This window comes from Diabrotica virgifera, chromosome 9 (assembly GCF_917563875.1).
Source record: "Diabrotica virgifera virgifera chromosome 9, PGI_DIABVI_V3a".
NCBI lineage: Eukaryota > Metazoa > Arthropoda > Insecta > Coleoptera > Chrysomelidae > Diabrotica > Diabrotica virgifera.
The window spans coordinates 30,810,525-30,834,312 of record NC_065451.1 but is presented as its reverse complement, the minus strand read 5'-3'; the positions used below and the strand labels follow the sequence as shown (position 1 = coordinate 30,834,312).

Below are 23,788 nucleotides of genomic sequence, written 5' to 3'. Positions count from 1 at the left end.
CAAAATAGCTCCGACAAAATAGCCTGCAGACAAAATAGCCGCGGAATAATAGCCCGCCGACAAAATAGCCCCGACAAAATAGCCCCGAAAAAAAGCTCCCTTCAGAATCCATCATGAAATAATTCCTTAAAAATACATTTTTTCGGAAATGGTAATTATTCTCTATTCAGATGTTTATCTTAACCACATTAAATAAAAATTGTCTTTTCAGAGAACTCGAGTCCTGTCTTTCCTGCCTCTTGGAAGTTTGAACATTTAAGTTAGCGAAAATCAATGTTAATTTATGATATAAACATTTTTTTCTGTTTTCGGGCAACAGTAAAATGTATTTTAAATTAAATAAATTAAATACATTCTTCCTTTTTGTCAAATAATTTAAATAAAAAAAAAAAGTTTTTGGACACCTTATTTAAATAATTATGTACCTAATTGTTTATAAGAGGCTATTTTAGACGGGGCTGTTTTGACCGGGGCTATTTTGTGTGCGATCTATTTTGTCGGGGCTATTTTGTTTGCGGGCTATTTTGTCGAGGCTATTTTGTGTTCGGGCTATTTTGACGGGGCTGTTTTGACCGGGCTATTTTGACGGGTCACGGTCTTAAAGTGGTGGGAATTTTGTAAAACTACGAAGTTTTCAAAAATTATATTTTTTGAGACAGCGTATTATTTGAACTAAATTTTTGAGATATTTTTTTAATAAAACATCGTTTAGTAAGATGATTGAGAAGTAAGTTGTGCAAATTTGAGAGTTTTATAAGTAAAATTGTATTAGTTACACATTTTTAAATCATTTTTAAACAAAATTCATGTAAGGCTCACTTTCCGCCCACACCGTACTTATGTCCATACATTTTATTTCTTTTTATTACAACCATAAAATAGCTTATTTCACCTTCTTTCATGTCCAATTTGTAAAATTTCTTTTGATCCGTTAGTTAAAGAATTACATTAAAAAAACTCAACCGTGCACTTCTTTCAACGCTAGTTTACAGTGCGCCAGTGTGTGTGAGAAGGGTGACTTAAGCGTTATAAATAAAAAATTACAGAAGCTAGAGAATTAATTTTAGAAAAATCTTTATACAAGGTTTTTTTTGTAAAATTTTCTGAATTTTTCAATGGTTAAGTCAGTTTTTTTCTAAAAATTATATTTTCGGAGTTATTTAAAAAAAACAACTAACTTCGCTGTTCATTTGTTTAATAAAAAATGAAGCACCCACTTCTCGAGTAGAACTTTTTGATATGTTGTTTAATAAACATTTCTTAATGAAATTACAAAAAGTTTTATCTTGTTTGATTTTTTCCGAAGTGAAAATCTAAATGCACTCCCCTAGTTATATTTATACTATCCTCAATTGTTATATCGACTTGTTATTAAATAATATTATATGAAACCTATTAAATTTTGTTTTGAAATGAGTAGACGTTGTTTATAGCATTACATAGAGAGTAGGAATAGATAGATACAAAAAATGTGCAAATAAAAAAACTACATATATATTTGATTCTAGGATACATTTTGCATATAATAGGATAGTACTTTTACTTATGAAATTTGCTATTTGTAAATTAATTTAACTTTAATAGTTATTTATGATATAAGTGTTAAAAGTACACGTTTAAGGCACGCATGTGAAAGTTTGCAGAATGAGCGATAGCGAGTTCTGCAATTCACATGAGTGCCTTAAAAATGTACTTTTTAACACGCATATCATACAATATTTTTTCTACAAACGTAATTACAGGACAATATCTACAAAAACTTTTACTTGAACTTGACTGACATTCCATTTTTATATTTTTTTGACATTACATCAAAATTGCCTATACGGTTAATACGAACTGCAGTGCCTTAAAAATATTTTAAAGCACTAGTGCCTTAAAGTAGCATTTTTAACGCTCGTATGGAGTGCTAAAAATTGCATTTTTAACACGGTTGTAGAAAAAAATATATTAATACAAAGATTAACTTACTGTGACAGATATTTTATATGGATTACTCTGTATTTAGACCGCTATATATTTTCAATTATTATTAATAATTCAGAAAATAAGTGAGCCTAATTTATACACCACTATAGACAAAAAAATTAAAAATAGATCTGAAAATGTAAAACAATTTTGATTAATAAATCTTACGGTTTATTTAAAATAAAGTAGTCTAATTTTAAATATTTAAGAATTTTTATATAACTCATTTTATGTATTTGTATAGACGAGATTTATAGACAAGCCGAAAATGACGGGTTCGTTGGAAAAAATATGCCCATGAGATTTTTTTGCATAAACACATTCGTGAGACATCCCAGAATATGGTTCAATAAGTCGCCCAAGTGGTCCAAATTTTTTTTTAACAATTTTTTTAATCAAATTGCAAAAATCAATATTTTTGGCCTGGACATTTTTTTTAGGTTTTTTGGACCATTCTGCACAAAAAAAAGTTTCTTATAATTTTTCTCTATTGATCGTTTTCGAGATACAAGCAATTTAAAATAAAAAATACGAAAAATGGCGATTTTCAAGGCTTAATTACTTGGTTAAAAGTTATTATTATGAAAGTCAGAAAGTGACTAAATCAAAGTTTAAAGCTCCCCCTACAAGATCCTAAAGAAATTTTTGACATTATTTTATTACTAAGCTGTTATTTTTAAGTAATAATCATGAGCGCCATGCACGTATTAGCCGGCCATCAATGGTGAGTGCGAGAAAGATGCCATTCCGGCAGTCAATGGTGCATCTTACTCGCACTCACATTTACAGCCGCGTCAATACGATCTTACCGCTGATTGTTAATAATTAAAAATAACAACTTAGTAATAAATTAATGACACAAATTTCTTCAGGATCATGTAGAGGGGGCTTTAAACTTTGATTTAGTCACTTTCTGACTTTCATAATAATAATTTTTAGGCGAGTTATTAAGTCTTAAAAATGGCCGTATTCGCGTTTTTCAAATTTTAAATTGCTTATAACTCGAAAACGATCAACTTCAGAGAAAAATTAAAAGAGAACTTTTTTGTCCAGAATGGTCCAAAAAATTTAAAAAAATTTTGTCGGGACCGAAAATATTAATTTTTGCAATTTGATTAAAAAAAGTGTTAAAAAAAATTTGAACCACTTTTCGCGTGGGCGACTTCTTGAACCTTATTCTAGGGTGTCTATTAATAATTTGGTTGTAGAAGCTGATACAGTATTTCTCATGATCATCTTTCAGTGCGTCACAGTTTTTCGATTTCTTTCTAACGCTTTAAATTGTATGTGACAGAAAAAAAGGCACGTTGGTGATTACATTTCGTCGGTGACATTTTTATAACATTTCTTCTAGTTATTCTAGTTGTCGATAGATGGCGCCATAATAAAAAAATAATTTTTTTTTAATTAGATAATAATATTACAAATGTAATCTGTATAATTTATAAGACTATACAAATCAAAGAAAATACCATTTTATAAATGCAAGAAACACATTTGATTTGTTTTTATTCCAAATTGAAAATAAAATGTGACAGCTGTCAGATTTAACTAAAATGTCATGTTAGAATAAATGTCATAAATGTGTATTATCACGGACTTACCCTTTTTCCTATCATTTGTTACGCACTGAAAAATGATCATGAAAAGGACAATATAACCCTTCGCCTTAAATTAACGACATTCACGCTTTTAGAAAGCGCTATACTTGACTTGTATGTGTAATAAACGTGTTTAATAAATATTTTTTACAATGATATTGGTTGTTTATCTTCAAACATAATTTCTTGTAATAGCAAAATATATCCTAGAAGAAAGTTTATTGTGCATCAATTCATTTTTTTTAATTAAGCTAATACCGAAATACCGGTATTTTTATTATAAATACCGGTATCGAATACCGGACAAAAATCGTCCGGGATCCCGGAATTCCGGTATTGTAAGCCCTACTAACAATGGACAGTTCGGCGGTTGACCTAAAAAAATACCCCTTTGTTCGGGTGGTATTCTGTCTGCATCTTCTTTTATTGTCAGAGTTTTTGTAAAAATCGCCATTTTATTTGTAATCAATCGAAAACTAAAGTAGGTACTTTTTGGGGATGCACCGCTAGCCTCATATGGCCACACTAAACAACAACAAATTTTATATTATATACGATTAAATATATGAATGGCAGTCCAAAGATGGTGACATTTCGTTCATAATTCTCTTGCACCAAAATTTACAGATTGGCTTCTTATGTATACAAATCTAAACTCTCTTTTATCCAAATTTAATGAATTTATAAGTACTGTTCAACTTTTAAATCCTCATATTATTCTCCTAACAGAAACATGGCTTAATTCTTCAATCCCCGATACTATTGTAAACATTGATAATTTTACTATATTTCGCAGAGACAGAAGTACTCGTCGGGGGGGGAGGAGTATGCATCTATTTAGCAAATGAAATTACTAATATTTTTTCAATAACTAATAAAACAATAGACTTGCCAGGTATAGAAGTTATCCATTTACTTGTTACTAACAATTCTTTTACATTTAATGTAGTTTGCATATACCGACCTCCGGATACAGTACTTACTGAGGACAATATGCTTATTGACAAACTTGAGGAATTATCATCCCTTGAAAATCTCATTGTCGTTGGAGATTTCAATTTTCCAATTTTCCTGAGATTAGCTGGCCCATTATTTCCAAAACTGACACTATTAACTCCCAAAATTTGTTTAAAAACTTTGTCATGAACTCAAACTTAATCCAACTAATAACTGAACCTACAAGGTTTAGAGTTAATAATCATCCTTCAATTTTAGACTTATTTTTTACAAATGATGATCAATTAGTTTCTACACTTGATGTGTCCTCTCCTGTGGATATTTCTGACCACTCACTTATTACTGCTCACATTCAATTTAATCTAACACCACTTTGCAAAAATAATCTCGTAACGTATGCCACTACTGATTTCTTTACTGTTAATTTTGTTTTGTCCCAGATAGACTGGCAATCTATTTTTCTTAATCACCCAGATCCATCGTCAATGTGGGACTCTTTTCTTCATACTGCTATTACAACAATTTCTGATAATACAACTGAACGTCAAATATACAAAAATCGATTAAAACCTTGGATTAACCTCTCAGCTATCCGCTTAATTCGACATAAACGAAAGCTTTGGCGAACGTATAAACTTACTGGTTCCCTGCATGATTTTCTCGCTCACCGTAATTTTTCTAACAGAGTCAAACAATCGTTGCTAAAACTAAGAACAGAATATGAAGAATCTATCATTTCTAGTGGTAACAGTAAAAAAATTTATCGGTACATTCGCACATCTTTATCTTCTAAAGTCTCCATACCATTACTTCAAAAAGATGATGGGTTCATATGTTCTTCTAATAATGAATCTTCGGAATGTTTATCCTTATTTTTTTTCTCAGGTTTTTACAGACGAACCAAATGACACCATTCCTCAAATAATGAGTCCACGTCTCCTTACAACTCTTGATAATATCTCTTTCACTCCAGATGTTATTAAACAACATTTGTCGAAACTACGCAATAATTCATCACCTGGATTAGATGGACTAACTTCCTTTTTCCTTAAACAGTGTGCAGAGTCTGTAGCCATTCCTATATCCTTTATAATGAATACTTCTTTTAATCAGGGTTCTCTTCCCTCGTCATGGAAATTGGCTTCGGTTACTCCTATATTCAAGAAAGGAAATAAACTTGACTGCAATAATTATCGTCCAATCAGCCTAGTTCCTATTGTCGGCAAGGTCATGGAATCCATTATTTCTGAAGCTATGTCTGAATTCCTCTTTCAAGAAAATGTCATCCCTCACCAGCAGCATGGTTTTATCAAGGGTCGTTCAACGATCACAAACTTACTTCATTGTATAAGTGACTGGTCTTCATCTTTAAACAATCGACATCTTGTTGGTGTAGTCTATTTAGATTTCTCCAAAGCTTTCGATCGTGTTCCCAAACGTCGATTACTAGCTAAATTGGATCACTATGGTATCCGCGGAAAGTTAAACTTTTGGATTCAAAATTTTCTATCAGACAGGTACTTCCGAGTTCGTGTTGGGGAAGCTTATTCACTGGACAAACCAGTCAAGAGTGGAGTTCCACAAGGATCAGTACTTGGACCACTACTATTTTGTATATACACTAGTGATCTTCCTCTTGTTGTATCCAGTAAGGTTTCCATCTACGCAGATGATACTAAATTATATGTGAATCCAATTATTGACCAACATGTTCTTCAAACCGACCTTGACGCAATATTCAAATGGTCCTCAGAGTGGTTACTTCCACTGAATATTGAAAAATGCGTCATACTACATATTGGCAAAAATAACCCATTACTACCGTACTTTATTAATGGGCATCCCATAGAGTCAGTAACCTCCCACAAAGATCTTGGAGTGATAGTTAACAGTAACTTAAATTGGTCTGACCATATAGTGTCCGTGTGTAAACGTGCAAATTCCAAACTGTTTCTAATCCGCAAATGTTTTACACGAATATCTCTAACCTCAATGAGTAAACTTTACTCTATATACGTCAGACCTATTCTTGAGTTTGCCGGACCAGTGTGGAGTCCAGATCTTAACCGTGATAAAGTCTTACTTGAAAATGTTGAACGTAAAGCCACAAGACTGGCATTTGGCCGTGTAAGACCTAATTATGAAGACAGACTATCCTTGTCTCACCTAACAACATTTGAACATCGACGTCTTCGAGGTGACCTAATTATATCCTTCCGTATTTTAAAATATAATTTTGGTAACTTTAACACAATATTTACGCTAAATCTAGACGAACGATTAAGAGGTCATCGTTATAAATTAAAGAGGGAACAGACGACAACAAGATCCAGAATGAACTTTTTACCAAACAGAATATTTAACATCTGGAATAACTTAGATGAAGACACCATATCGGCAACTAGTGTTAACATTTTTAAAAATAGACTTGATAATTCTTTATTTTCTTTGCAAGACTGAATAATTTTAGGACGGCATTATTTATTGTTTCAAAATTTTGTTTGAAATTGTAATCTTTAAAATTTTTATTAGTTTTATAACGATATTTTTTCTTTGTTTTGAACATTATGGGAGCTTTACAGGATTGAATTGTTTTAGGGCAACATTGTTTTATTGTTTCAATATTTTTATTTGATGTTTGTTAATTTTTAACTTTATTCTTAATTTGTATTAGTTGTAAAATGATATTTCTCTTTGTTTTTGGGCATAATAGGAGCTCGCTCCTCTGCCCTTATTTGATTTATAATAATAATAATAATAATATTTATTACCAACGTCCACCAACGCCAAATTATAATTTTCTCGTTATCAGTTGAAAGTTAGATGGCTAAATTGCTGACTTCCCATAACTAAAACACAATTTCATAGCCGCTTTTATTTTTTTGCAAATTGTTCAACAGTGAAAGTTTCAACTTATGTAATTTCTTGTGAATACGTTTACTTACCAGCCTTACTTTAGGCATACCAGATACAATGGTGAGCGCGCTAATAACCGGCAAAATAACGGAAAAGATGTAAAACATATTAAATGGTGAGATAAAAAGAGATGAAACTAGTTTATATGGGAAATTTAGCTATAGAAATCTATAAATTGGCATTATATTGATTGTTTCCCACCTTTAGACGTATCGGACGAGTTTGGCAACTACCACTGTGGCGGTGACAGTTTTAGTTGACATATATCCTCTGATACGCGTAAAGGTGGGAAACAATCAATATAATGTAAATTTATAGGTTTATTTCGCTAAATTTCCCACCTCTACTAGTTTTATCTCGATAACTAATATTGGTTCCATCTTTTGCGTTATTTTGCCGGTTATTATCGCGCTCATCTCTGTATAGTAAATACGAATGTCTAATTTGTTTATTATTATCATGTCAATAACCTAAAAAGCTTATTGTCCAAACATTTTCTAGAATTGACTTCTATCATACATTATTGATTTTTTATATTTGATTTAAATATACTGATTAACGGATAATTATAATTTCAGGTTTCTTTTGCAAAGATAAACAAACTGATGCGAGCAGCCTATTAAAAGATCATGTTAGATGTAATGCACACACTGGAGGAAAATCTTATGCTTGTGAAGTTTGCACCAAACAGTTTTCAAGAAGGCATGGTTTGAATAGACATATGATAGTGCATGCTAGTGAAAAACCATTCACTTGTGAAATTTGTACCACACAGTTTTCAGCAAAAAGTAGTTTAAAAACACATATGGCATTGCATACTGGTGATAAACCGTTTGGATGTGAAATTTGCATCAAACAGTTTTCTACGAGACAAGTTTTAAAAGGGCATATGAGAGTGCATACTGGTGAAAAACCATTTGAATGTAAAATTTGCAGCAAACAGTTTTCAAGAAGGAATGGTTTGGATAGACATATGATAGTGCATACTGGTGAAAAACCATTCACTTGTGAAATTTGTACCACACAGTTTTCAGCAAAAAGTAGTTTAAAAACACATATGGCATTGCATACTGGTGATCAACCGTTTGGATGTGAAATTTGCACCAAACAGTTTTCAATAAAGAGTAATTTAAAAGCGCATATGACAGTGCATACAGGAGAAAAACCATTTGAATGTAAAATTTGCAGCAAACAGTTTTCATTTAAGTCTAGTGTAAAAATACATATGCAATTGCATACTGGTGAAAAACCATTTGGATGTGAAAATTGCACCAAACAGTTTTCAAATAAAGCACTTTTAATATCGCATATGAGAGTGCATACTGGTGAAAAACCATTTAAATGTGAAATTTGCACCAAACAGTTTTCAGCAAAGTGTAATTTAACAATACATATGAAATATCATACCAATGAAAAACCATTTGTATGTGAAATTTGTACTAAACAGTTTTTAACAAAGGGTAGATTAAAAGTACATATGATAGTGCATACTGGTGAAAAACCATTTAAATGTGAAATTTGCACCAAACAGTTTTCAGCAAAGTGTAATTTAACAATACATATGAAATATCATACCAATGAAAAACCATTTGTATGTGAAATTTGTACTAAACAGTTTTTAACAAAGGGTAGATTAAAAGTACATATGATAGTGCATACTGGTGAAAAACCATTTGGATGTGAAATTTGCACCAAACAGTTTTCAAATAAACCACTCTTAATATCACATATGAGAGTGCATACTGGTGAAAAACTATTTAAATGTGAAATGTGCACCAAAAAGTTTTCAACAAAGTATAGTTTAACAATACATATGAAATTTCATGCTAATGAAAAACCATTTGTATGTGAAATTTGCACCAAACACTTTTCAACAAAGGGTAGATTAAAAGCACATGTGATAGTGCATACCGGTGAAAAACCATTTGGATGTGAAATTTGCACCAAACAATTTTCAACAGAAAGTATTTTAAAAACACATAAGAGGGTACATACTACTGGTGAAAAACCATTTGGATGTAAAATTTGCAGCAAACACTTTTCAACGAAGCAATGTTTAAAAAGGCATATGAGAGTGCATACTGGTAAAAAGCCTTTCACATAAAAATATGCCCAAAACAATATTCATATAGTTCTAATGTAAACTACAAATATATGGGGATGCGCCGCTAGCCTCATATGGCCACACTAAACAACAACAAATTTTATAGTTATTACCAACGTCCACCAACGCCAAATTATAATTTTCTTGTTATTAGTTGAAAGTTAGATGGCTAAATTACAGACTTCCCATAACTAAAAAACAATTTCATAACCGCTGTTATTTTTTTGCTAATTGTTCAATAGTGAAAAATTAAGAGCACACAGTAGCGATCAACAGGTAGCAACAAACGCGGTCCAAGATTGCGAAAGTTCTGCGAACTTTCAAAAGTGAGACAACAGTGCGTCAGTAATTCGACACTGACAGTGACGTTTATACTATCAAAAACAATAATTTTTATACACATAGGCGCGAAATGTTGCCAAGTCAGTGACGTTCGATTTCTTGTTATAAAAAAATCGATATTTAGTAGTTCCAATGTGACAGAAAATCTAGGCACGGGATAAAAAAGTTTATTTGAAGAAAGTGTATTTTTTTGTCTTTCTTAATGGCGCTACAGGCTCATTTTTTCAATATTTTTTTTAGGTATAGAGTAATTTCCAAATACTAACATATTTCTGAAATTGGGCTCTGTACCGCCATTCTTTATTATATTACGAATATGTGTGCCAAATATCTTGACAACGCGTTTGTTCCTTCCTGTTGATCGCTACTGTTTGCTCTTAAACTTATCTAATTTCTTGTAAATACGTTTACTTAGGTATACATAAACAGTGATAAGCGCGCTAATAACCGGCGAAATAACGCAAAAGATGGAAAACATATTAAGTGGTGAGATAAAAAGAGATGGAACTTGTAGATGTGGGAAATTTAGCTATAAAAAATCTATAAATTTGCATTATATTGATTGTTTTCCACCTTTAGACGTATCGCACGAGTTTGGTAACTACCACTGTGACAGTGACAGTTTTAGTTGACATATATCCTTTGATACGTCTAAAGGTGGGAAACAATCAATATAATGTAAATTTATAGGTTTCTATCGCTAAATTTCCCACCTATAGAAGTTTCATCTCTTTTTATCTCACAACTAACATGGATTCCATCTTTTGCGTTATTTTGCCGGTTATTAAGCGCGCTCATCACTGTATATATAGTAAACACGAATGTTTAATTTACTTATTATTACTATGTCCATGATCTAAAAAGTTTATTTTCCAAAGTTTTGCTAGAATTGACTTCTTCTATTATCCATTATTGATTTTTATTTTTAATTTAAATATACTGATTAACGGATAATTATAATTTCAGGTTCCTCTTGCAAAGATACACAAACTGCTGCGAGCAGCCTATTAACAGATCGTGCTAGAAGTAATGCACACACTGGGGAAAAATCTTTTCTTTGTGAAGTTTGCACCAAACAGTTTTCAAGAAAGTATGATTTGAAAAGACATATGATAGTGCATACTGGTGAAAAACCATTTACTTGTGATATTTGTACCACACAGTTTTCAGCAAAAAGTAGTTTAAAAACACATATGGCATTACATACTGGTGAAAAACCATTTAGATGTGAAATTTGCACCAAACAGTTTTCTACGGGTCAAGTTTTAAAATGGCATATGAGTGTGCATACTGGGGAAAAACCATTTGAATGTGAAATTTGCATGAAACGGTTTAAAGGGAAGGCTCATGTAAAAGTACATATGCAATTGCATACTGGTGAAAAACTATTTGAATGTGAAATTTGCACCAAACAGTATTCAACAAAGCCTAGTTTCAAAGCACATATGATAGGGCACAGTGATAGAAAACCATTTGTATGTGAAATTTGTACGAAACCGTTTTCAACGAAACATTTTTTAAAATCACATATGAGAGTGCATACTGGTGAAAAACCATTTGAATGTGAAATTTGCACCAAACATTTTTCTACAAATAGTAAGTTAAAACAACATATGAGGGTGCATACTGGTGAAAAACCATTTGGATGTGAAAATTGCACCAAACTGTTTTCAAATAAAGAACTTTTAAAATCGCATATGAGAGTGCATGCTGGTGAAAAACCATTTAAATGTGAAATTTGCACCAAACAGTTTTCAACGAAACAAGTTTTAAAAATACATATGATAGTGCATACTAGTGAAACACCATTTGCATGTCAATTTTGCACCAAACAGTTTTCAACTAAGGGTAGATTAAAACAACATATTATGATAGTGCATACTGGTGAAAAACCATTTGTATGTGAAATTTGTACCAAACAATTTTCAGCAAAAAGTAGTTTAAAAATACATATGAGAGTGCATACTGGTGAAAAACCATTTGAATGTAAAATTTGTACCAAACAGTTTTCAACGGGACAAATTTTAAAATCGCATATGAGAGTGCATACTGGTGAAAGGCCAGTTAAATGTGAAATTTGCTTAAAACAGTTTTCAACGAAGCAAATTTTAAAATCTCATATGAGAGTGCATACTGATGAAAATCCATTTTCAATGAATGTGAAATTTGCACCGAACAATATTCAGCAAACAGTAGTTTAAAAACAAATATGTATAGGGAGGTACTGGCGAGAAAAAATTTTTCTTAAATTTTCACCAAAAAATTTTCAACGAAACAATTTTTAATATCGCATATGAGAGTGCATACTGGTGAAAAATCATTTGAATGTAAAATTTTTAAAGAAACCACTTTTAAAAGTGCATATCGCACCAGCGCTCAAATAGTGTCACAACTCAAAAAAAAAATAAAAACGGTTTTATTGCACCAACAATTTAATAAAATTACCAAATATTATCTCAAAAAGTATTACGTTTATAGTTCAAGTATTTGTCGTTAGATGACACTCGAGTCATTATACGATTATCCAAAATCAATGACGCACCGAACACAAACAGTGTCATATATCGACTTGTGCAAAGCATTTGTCCATCTAACATGTGTATAAAGCGTCGTTTGTCGAGTTAACACAGTATATGTGATTATTTTATTTAAAACAATCTGCGTATGTGCTCAAGAAATGTGACACATTTGTCACTTCTTATTTATCTTTCTTTTCGCAGTATTTTGTGTTTAATGTTGTTGCTTATTAAAAAAAGTCACATCATTAAAAAGTATAAGTCTGTTAACCAGATAATAATAATTAAATTCTGTACTGCAATGTCACTTGATAATTATTATTTCGTAAATTTTTCATTTTATCTGTATTACAGCTCAAAAAAATAATTTTTTTTAAATATTTTTAATATACTTAATACGCTATTTTATAGAGCTTCAAAAATCATTGTAACGAACTAAAATAGTTATTATTCTAATTTTAATAGTTTTTTAATTAATCCCGAAAATGTTGTATGACAAACTTTAAACGCCGTTTTCTCGAAACTTTGCTTTTTTGACTTATGACACTTCTTTAGTGGAGGTGCGATATTCAAACAGGTCTAGTTTAAAAGAGCATGTTGTCGGCCTAATGTGAATATGTCCAAAATACCTGATTTTACAGGAGATACAAAAAACAAAACTGTGCATAACTTCACTTGTATACAACTAAATACGGAATGGGACGTTTCGATGCCTCCGGTTCATCGCCGTCATATCTCGCATTTCCTAGAATTCCTAATTAATACTAAAAATAACTAATAATTGTAACTGTCGAAAATTCGGAAATATATCATCATCATCATCATTTGGCTCTACAACTCTACGTGAGTCTTGGCCGCGTTTACTATTTCCCTCCATTGTTGTCGGTCCTGAGCAGCTATTTCCCATTGCTGTACTCCCATTTTGCGTAGATCGCTTGCTACTGCGTCCTTCCATCTCTTTCTTGGGCGACCAACTGACCTTTTTCCGTCGGGCCTTTCCCAGAATGTGGCGTTTAGGAGTCTTTCGTCACTTGATCTTAGTACGTGACCCGCCCATCGTATTCTGTTTGATTTAATGTAGCGTACTATGTTTTCATCTCCATATATTGTCTGGAGTTCATCATTGTGTCTTCTTCTCAATTCTCCTGTTGTCTCTTCTCTGCAAGGCCCATAGATAGTCCGCAGTATCTTTCTTTCAAGTACCAGTAATTTTGTTGTTTCCCGCTGATTCAGAGTCCATGTTTCGCTTCCATACGTTATTGTGGGACGAATTATTGTCTTATATACTCTTATTTTTGCTGGTCTTGAGAGTATTTTTGATTTAAGTAGGGTCCTTAATGAGTAATGTGCCCTGTTTCCTGCAATAATCCTTGCTGCCACGTCCTTTTCATAGTTATTTTCAGATGTTATGATCGCTCCCAGGTACTTAAATTCTTTGACGACTTCAAAATTGTATTCATTAATTGTTATGTTTTGTCTAACCCTTGGTCTTGGGTTCTTCGTAACCACCATGTACTTGGTCTTGTCCTCGTTGACCTTAAGACCAACTTCCTTGGTTCCGTTCTCGAATAGGGTGAAAACTTCTTTTGCATCTCTGGTGGATTGTGCAATTGTGTCCACGTCATCCGCAAAGGCTAATAGTATTTTTGATCCTTGGGCGGCAAATCCGTTTGTCAGTTGTGGCTGAGCTTTCCTTACTGCATGTTCCAGTGCAAAGTTAAACAGCATGGGGGCGAGAGGATCTCCTTGTCTAAGTCCGGTGTCAATGAGGAATTCCTCCGACGTGTTGCTGCCAATTCTGATTCGTGCGGAAGCGTTCTCCGTGCTCACCTTTGCTAGTCGTACCAGTTTTCCAGGTACTCCCATTTCTACCATAGTCTCCCACAATGCTTCTCTGCTAACAGAATCGTAAGCTTGTTTGAAGTCCACGAAGATTTGGTGTACATCGCGGTTGAATTCCCAGTTTTTTTCCAACACCTGGCGTAGGACGAAGATCTGGTCTATAGTCGACCTTCCCGGTCTGAATCCGCTTTGGTAGTCGCCTATTATTTCCTCTGCGTATGGAGTTAGTCTTCTAAACAGTATTATGGATATAATCTTGTATGTTGTATTAATTAACGATATTCCTCTATAGTTCCGACATATTTGTTTGTCTCCCTTCTTGTGAATAGGTATTATATGGCTTTCATGCCAGTGTTTCGGTATTTCTTCTTTTCCCAGACTTCTCTTATAAGATGATATATCTCAAGATGTAGTTTGTCTCCCCCTTTTTTTAGTAGTTCCGCCTGTATGCCGTCTGGGCCTGGGGCTTTATGGTTTTTTAGGGACGAAATTGCGGACTTTACTTCAACTAGTGTGGGCCCTGGTATTGCAGGTTCGGCTAACTGGTACTGTCTTTGTTGCCCTGTCGTTGTGGGGTTTTCTGTATTTAAGAGTTGCTCAAAGTACTTTCTCCATTGGCGGCTTATCTCTTCGTCGTCTGTGAGCAATTGTCCTGCATCGTCTTTTATAAATCTTGGGCTGTTGATCGTGTTGCCCGTCATTGTTTTTATGTCCCTATAAAACTGTCTAGACTGACCGGTTCTATGTTCCTCCTCGAGTTGCTGTATTCGTGCTTCTAGGTACTGTTTCTTTTTTCTTCTCAAAAGTCTTCTCGTTTGAGTCCTTGCTCTGTTGTAGTCTTCCCTGTTCTCTTCTGTAGGTCGCGTTAGTAACTCCAGCCTCTTGATTGCTTTCTGCTGTAAGCTTTGTTCGCAGTCCTGGTCAAACCACTGGTTTTTCTTCTTGTTATTCTTTTGTTTCCCTATAGTTTCCGCTGCGGCGCTTTCTATGGCGTTTGTTATATTTTGCAATTTCTGGTCTATGGTCAATTCTGGTGTTGATGTTTCTTCTTCTTCCAGTATCTGCAATTTATTTTGGATCAGTGACTGATATTGGCGTTCATTATCAGGTAGATTGAGCCTTGAAATGTCCCATCTGTTTCCTTGTTGGCGTTGCTTTGGATGTCTCGTGTTTAGCCTTGTTCTCATTTTTATTCTGACCAGGAAGTGGTCAGAGTCACTTTCTGCTCCCCTTAAACTGTGCGCGCCGATGATATTGCTAGAGTGTCTTCCGTCGATGAGCACGTGGTCTATCTGGTTTCGTGTGATTCCGTCATTTGACACCCAGGTTACTTTATGTATATTTTTCCTTTGGAACTGTGTAATTTTCACTACCATATTGTTGGCTACAGCGAACTCTGCCAATCTTGATCCGTTATCATTGGTGTTATCGTGTAAGCTATGTGTACCGATCACCGCTCTAAGATGGTCCTCTTTACCTAGTTTGGCATTGAAGTCTCCCAGTATGATTTTGACGTCGTGTCTGGGTGCCATTCTGTACTGTTGTTCTAGAATTTCATAAAATTCCTCCTTGTCGTCTTCATTTGCTTCTTCAGTTGGTGCGTGGGTTGAGAAGAGGGTTAAGTTAAACCATTTTCCTTTAAGCCTTAGAGAACACATGCGCTTGTTGATTGGTTTGAAATCAATTATGGCAGACTTGAGTTTGCCGTTAACTACAAACCCACATCCAAATTCGTGCCTTTCCTCTTCTCCTGACCAGAAAACCAGGGAATTTTCCATTTGCAGGCTTCCCGATCCTGTCCATCTCATTTCCTGGATCGCTGTTACGTCCATCTTATATTTTTGAAGCTGTTTTATGGCATGTGTTGCAATTCCGGGCCTGAACCAGCTTAGCACGTTCCATGTGCCTAAAAGAATGTCCTTATTTCGTAGCTTGGGTCTAATCCGTGTTTCATGTCTATTCCGAGGCAATAGTATTCGATTCGTAGCGTCTTTCTTTTTCCTTGTATGGGTTGCTGGTCCATAGCAAAACCCCCTTTTCGGAGGACCATTTCTCCCTTCCTCGCCAGCCCTGACCCTGCCTTCCACTGGGGTTGGTTACCCAATCTCCAGCAGGGTTGCTCAGGTTCTCCGGGGTTCACCCGTGCAGCCTAAGCCGCACTTCGTGGAGGTGAGGATAGGAATTGAGTAGGAGAGGCTAGAGATGCTAACTGGAAACAGCATCATGTATTGCGCTTCACTACCCCATTTGAACCCCGGAAATATATCAGATAGCGATTAATTAACTGGCGATGAATCGGCCGGCATCGGCATCGAACTGGCGGCATCGAAACGGCGGCGATGAAACGTCCTAGACCCAACTAAATATAATGTGAAAATTGCACAAGTTCCTAAACAATGTAAATTCCCATTTTTAGTTTTAGTAACCTATTTGTTTAATTATCAAACAATATATTGTGTCATTTTAACCTGTATTCTGTAGGTACACACCCGTTACAATGAAAATATTTTTTATTGTATTAACATCAGAGAAACACGAAACACCGATACGTTTGAACGGTCTGGCCACTAACAAGAGCGGATTTGTGGGACTTGTGCAGATTTCATATGGTTTTCAACATGAATGGAGTTATGCAGATTTCATTTTTACAATTTTAGCAAAATCTAGTAAATTAGGTATATTAGAAGAAAGCAGGTCCGTACATACAGTCCGTCCAATATACTTACCGTTGCACGTCATCCGCGTCATAGCCCGTGACGTCACATGGTACCAACACGAAATATTTAGGCGGTAGGTCTGTTCCTTTTTAGAATCATTTAGCCGAGTACACGGGAATTACATTCACTAGACATATCTTATTATTTACGGGTCGAAATAATATTGGAAGATTTCTGTTAATGTCCATTTAAAGAAACATACCCTAACTTGTTTTATTTAATTTGTATAAGTGGAATATAAAGCGTTTTTATAAAGCATACTTGTTCGGATTACACTCTAACTGCAATCGAACAAAGTTGACATTTTGGCGTAAATTGGTAACATTTGACAGTTGCGGTGATGACACTTGATATTTGTTTTTATGCTTTACCATAATTATTTGTTTTATTATATTTACTGTTTTTATTGTTTACTTTAACGTAGGATTAGGTATAACTTAATTCTTGTTTTCTATTTTTAAAGTTTTTATTTATTACATTGAATATTAATTTGTTTTGTTGTATAATCCACTTCCGCAAAAATTATGTGACATATTTGATTTAAAATGAATTCAAGAATTTTTTGTAATTGGGCAACAATGTCAACTTAGATCTCTGACGTAGATAATGACGTGCAACGGTAAGACGAACTGTAACTTTTGGATAACGCCATTAAAAGTCTAAAATTGAATATTTTGGAATTATGCATTTTTCACATTAGGCTGTGTTACTAGACGATGTACAAAGGCACATTAGTCAATTACTGTAGAGTCAATGAACGATTAACTGATATTATTATGTATTTAAAAATTACTTGAGGGTTCACCAGTTCAGAATGACGTATGTGTTTCGATTCTCTAATCGATTCGAGGGATAAAAATTAATAAATTGTTACATGTTAGTGTAGGATGTATTGGAATGTTATGTAGGTATATTTTAATAGTATTTAAGTTTGTAATGCCGCCATAGAAAGAAATAAAAATTTTAAACTACTTGTGTATTTTTAATACGAAAGTAATTTTTGTGCAATTGAAATTTCGTTTCATATTATATGCTACCTACGGTAGCAGGTAGGAACTCCTTTTGGATAGTCCTATCAGGGAAATTGAATCGATCCCTGCCTTCTGCAGATTCCAGGTGTTTCCTGACCCGGGAAACTAGTACCTGCTAACGGTCCCCTGTCCAGGGTCACGGATGAAGCCCACAACGGCATCCAGGGCGGAGAAGAAGGTCTTCACAACGGTCTGGAGGACGGAGGTGGCAGCCCCCTGGTTTTAGGGCTTGTATAAAATCGAACCTGGAAATCAGCAGCTGGTTTTTCAGTATCTGTATTGAGCGGAAGTCATTTAGGCCAGAACGGTCAATACAGAATAGTACTCGGTGCGGTGGCAACCACTTAAACAGCGTGTACACAGCGGTGTAGAAAGCCAAGGGAATGACTACTACACTATTTTTCCCAGGTTAATCAATATGGCTGAGGAAATAAACGATGGCCCCGAGTACGGGCGCTTCTTAAATGGGGCAGGGGTGCGAAGAATCTCCCGCTTGGCCAAATTTGATATACAGAGAAGTTGTAGAATAGGCACATGGAATGTGCGGAGTTTATATGAACCAGGAAAAACACACAATGCCATAAATGAGATGAAAAGGCTGCAAATATCAATTCTGGGTATCAGTGAAATGCGATGGCCCGGATCTGGCCAATGCCATGTGGATGATCATGAAGTATTCGCTCCGAGCGTTAACAAAGTGTCAAAGCAAAATCGACCGACCTGCTCATGGTGGCGGTTTTTTGAAATTTTATAAGGACGCTTTGTGTATGTTTAAATGAGACATTTAAAAAAATGTCGTGTCACGCTAGTGATATTATGTATTAATATAAACAGAAAATAAAAACGCACTATAAATTCTTCACTTTCCAATATTGATTATCAGTTTGATTTTGTATGCATAACCTCACTATCGCAGTTTATGTCAATAAATATTTATTAACGAAAAAGAAAATATTTTGTTGCACTATAAATTACAGTATAAATTAATAACTAATGAATTCTAACAATTGTATTCGGTTATTATCACTACAAAATAAAATATTCAAGTTTAACAAAATAATCCCATAAGACTCAATGTTAAAACGTCCTTACAAAATCTGACAGCGTATCACGTGACTGTACGTAGAGGGGAGACGCACGGAGCCAATATTATGCAGGAGAAGAGAGTAATTACCATCGTCATGGTGTTGGATTCATAGTCTCAAACGAGGTTAGCAAATGTGTTAGGGCGGTATGCCAGGTATCTGAACGAGTCATAATGATTCAGTTGAACGCGAAACCCAGAAACATAAATTTAATACAAGTGTATGCACCGACAGCGGAAAGTGAACTGGAAGAACTTGACAAGTTCTACGCCGATGTAAAAACTGTTACCGACCAACTCAAGACTAGAGATCTCACCATTCTGATGGGTGACCTTAATGCTAAGATAGGAAAAGGCAGACAAAGTAATATTATTGGCTGTTACGGACTGGGCGATAGAAATGAAAGGGGAGACTATTTCGCAGATTTTTGCAAAGAACATAATCTATGTATAATGAATACCTTTTTCAAATTACCTAAAAGGAGATTATATACGTGGAAATCTCCAGCAGATACCCCCAATAATATCGTAAGAAACCAAATTGACTACATAACCATCAGTGAGCGTTACAGAAATGCAGTAAAGTCTGTAAAAACCTATCCTGGCGCCGATGTGCCATCTGATCACAATCTATTGTTAGCCGAAATAAAATTAAAACTTAAACGGATAAAACAACAACGATCCTCTAACAAACTGGATACCGATTTTATTAGAAACAACAGTCAGGGGATTTCAAACAATTTAGAGAGCAATTTTGAGAATAGCGAACAACAAGAATCCATCGAGGATCATTGGAACCAAATCAAAACGATTATAAGCAACTCAACTCCAAACTTCAAAGAGAAAAATCAAAAGAAGCAACAGTGGATAAACGATGAGATTTTGAATTTGATGGAAAAAAGACGCAAATTTAAGAATCAAAACATCGAAATGTATAAACGCATTAATAAAGAGATAAGGACTAAAATACGAGCGGCAAAAGAAACATATACTTTGAAAAAAAATGTTTAGAAATTGAAGAGTTGCAGAGAAAACATGATTCATTTAATATGTATAAAAAAATAAAAGAACTCACCGGTCAGAACAAAAAACATGCAAATAACATCGTTGATAGAGACGGAAAACTGATTATCACTGATTTGGATAAAATAGACAGATGGAAAGAATACATTGAGGAACTGTTTAATGATGAAAGGCCCGAGTTTGAAATTAACGAAGTAGTTACAGGACCTGACATAACTATGGACGAAATTGAACAAGCAATAAGATTAGCAAAGGCCAGAAAAGCGACGGGACCAGACGAAATACCGAATGAAATAATAAAGCTCTTCGAAAATTCAGGTAAAAGATCTCTCCTTCATCTTTTTAATAAAGTTTATCAAACTGGCTATATACCAACGGATTGGCTGCTGTCGACTTTTGTGACGATACCTAAAAAAGCAAACGCGAAAAGATGTAGTGACTACCGAACCATTAGCTTGATGAGTCATGTTTTAAAGATATTTCTACGAATTTCGCACTCTAGGATGTACCAAAAAATAGAAGAACAGCTTGGTGATACACAGTTTGGATTCCGCAATAACCTTGGGACCAGAGAAGCACTGTTTAGTATTCAGGTTATGGTACAGAGATGCAGAGATGTCGGACATCCGGTTTATATGTGTTTCATTGACTTTGAGAAGGCCTTTGATCGGGTAAAACATACGGAAATGATTGCTATTCTTCAGAAAGTGGGTATTGATGATAAAGACCTACGCATTATCAAAAATCTTTACTGGCATCAACGTGCAAACATCAGGATTGGCTGGGACACGTCTGAAGAACTTCAAATACGAAGAGGAGTAAGGCAGGGCTGCATTTTGTCCCCACTAATATTTAACATCTATTCTGAGTTTGTTTTTAATAAAGCAGTGGATAATGCTCAATGTGGTATCAAAATGAATGGCGTCAATATTAATAATTTGAGATATGCGGATGACACGGTGTTAATTGCGAGCAATTATGAAGAACTTAACATCTGATTAATAGGATTACCACAACGTGTGATGAATATGGACTCAAGCTAAACACCGCAAAGACCAAGGTGATGGTTGTCAGTAAGACGCCAATACAACCGGAAGTAGTAACAGCTTATGGTGAACAATTAGAGAGAACTAACAGTATCACCTACCTTGGTTGTAATCTAAATGAGAACTGGGACATGAGCAAAGAAATTAGAATACGTATAGAGAAGGCCAGAGCTGCATTCTTTAAGATAAAGAAACTTTTATGTGGAAACAACATTACTTTGAATCTTAAAATTAGATTAGTGAGATGTTATGTGTTCTCTACTCTTTTGTACGGTGTCGAAGGTTGGACTTTAACAGATACTCTTCTCAAGAAATTGGAAGCCTTTGAAATTTGGGTATACCGAAGAATCCTACGAATAAGTTGGGTGGATAGAGTTCGTAACGAAGTTGTTTTGCACCGGATGGGAAAAGTCACAGAAGTCGTCAGAATAGTTAAAAATCGAAAACTTAAATATTTTGCCATGTTATGCGACACCCAGAGAGATATAATATACTCCATTTAATAATACAAGGCAAGGTAGACGGAAGAAGGGGGCCAGGTCGAAGAAGACCGTCATGGCTTAAAAACCTGAGAGAATGGTATAACAGATCCTCTGCATCCCTTTTCCGAGCTGCCGTTAACAAAATTGCTATAGCCAACGTTCGATAATCGAGCACGGCACATGAAGAAGAATTATTTACGAACCCTTAACCCGCCATTACACGCGCTATGAGGAAATCCCTCACCATATTTGTTTATAACCAATGAAATTGTGTAAACTAATACGATAACCTTAAGCACCCAGGAATGCCTTTAGCATGGTTTATGAGAGGGTATGAAAAAGTTATAGAATATTTCAGGCGGCCAGTATGCTGTGTGATAGTTGAAAGAAGAGACATCCCTCTTCAAGTGAGGGAATTCCTCACTGCGCGTGCAATCACAGTGAAATCACGTTTCTATTATCTCAAAGAAACTTTTAGATTTTTATTTAATATTTAGGTAGGTTTAATTAAAATATTATTGTTTGGATTAGGTTAGGAACAGTGGCACACCGAGGGGGTTTGGGGGTTAAAATCCCACCCAGAGCATATAGATATATATAACAGAAAGTAGGAAAATGTAACTTGTCTTTCACAAATAATACAAAAAACTTTCGGTGCCCAAGCAAACCCCGCTCCCCCCAGAGGAAAATCCTAGGTGCGCCACTGGTTAAGAACCCATTTTTAAATTTACCTATTCTGATTGGGAAATAAGCCAAAATTTAACTTGAAAAATTGATTTTATTGACGTTTCGAATCCACCTCGGACGTCGTTATCAAAATACAAAATATTAATAGTTAATTACATAAATGCTACAAAGAAATAGCTTCAGAACAGTTTTTAATTTTAATTTGTATTTTTAGTAAAATGAATTCGCGTAAAGAACGTTAATTTCTTCAGTGGCTTGCTGAAATTGAAAATTAAGAAAACTTGCTTTTGATCTATATTATTTTTACTTTTGTTTTGTTAAATTAATAAAAAAAACGGTTTACGAGACTTTCTATAATATGTGAGTACAACCCATATTATATTTATACATGTTGACATTCATTCTTCCTCGAAATAAGTCGAATTTATGTAGGTGAGGGCGACGCTCATACGCGTGCAACCACGTCACAATAGAAGACGCGTGTAACGGCGGGTTAAGGGGTTAGAACTCTATTTATTATCCCCTTCTTGTTTAAACTACTCATGGCCAAAATTATAAATAAAGCAACATCTCTTAATCTCGGATATAGAATTGGCAACAAAAGAATTGATATGGTGTGTTACGCAGACGATGCAGCAATTATTGCAGAATAGGAAAATGATCAATATGAACATTTCTACCAACAAAACTAAATGTATGACAATAGCAAAAGATCTTCTCAGATGTAAGATATTGGTTGAGAACAACCCCATAGAACATGTGATCTAATTCAGATATCTGGGCATAGATAGGTATAATATCAAGCGGTACACGACAAATAGACCGAAATCATTAGACCGAAAAGCACTTTACCGAAACCTCACTAGACCGAAATGGTACATAAATTTAAAAAAATTGCAGTAAATTATGCCAAGATTTTGTATATCTGTCTTTTTGTTTATTGTATTTTTTTGTACTATTTTATATACAGTGAGCACGAAAGGTTGGAATAAATTCATTTTCTCGAGAATGGACGACTTTGGAAAAAATCCCGAAACAGGTCAATTTTTATTTTTAAATTACCAATTTTTGGCATATATATCATACAAGTGACGTCACCCATCTGGGCGTGATGACGGCATCGATGATTTTTTTAAATGAGAATAGGGGTCTTGTGATAGCTCATTTGAAAGATAATTCAATTCTCTATTCAGTAATATAAACATTAACATAATTATTTATACAGGATGCTAAAAAATTTTCTTGAATTAAATTTATTGACATAAAAAGAAGAATGTATATAATTTATTTAATTCAAAATACATTTTATTGCTCAGAAAAGAGAAAAAAATGTTTATTTGAAAAATAATCATTGCTTTTCGCTTACATTAAATGTTTAAACTGTCAAGAGGCAGGTGGATGGCTGCTTCAATATTGAATTTAAGCAAAAAACAATATTTATTTATCAAATAAACATTTTTTCCTGTTTTCAG

General features: G+C 34.3%; 1 protein-coding gene across 2 annotated transcripts in view; it reads left to right on the top strand.

Annotated features, from left to right (window-relative positions):
• The window catches only part of LOC126892624 (zinc finger protein OZF-like), a 151,450-nt gene extending 133,516 nt beyond the window's left edge, over nucleotides 1-17,934 (top strand). Inside the window, exon 2 of one of the 2 annotated variants that reach the window (XM_050662241.1) lies at nucleotides 10,855-17,934. In XM_050662241.1, the coding sequence (XP_050518198.1) occupies nucleotides 10,855-12,089 (1,235 nt within the window). In that variant the 3' untranslated portion in view covers nucleotides 12,090-17,934. Of the gene's footprint in view, nucleotides 1-8,020; nucleotides 10,829-10,854 lie in introns of those variants that run through there. The other variant, XM_050662238.1, reaches the window with a different exon arrangement.
• Nucleotides 17,935-23,788: the final 5,854 nt, after the last annotated feature.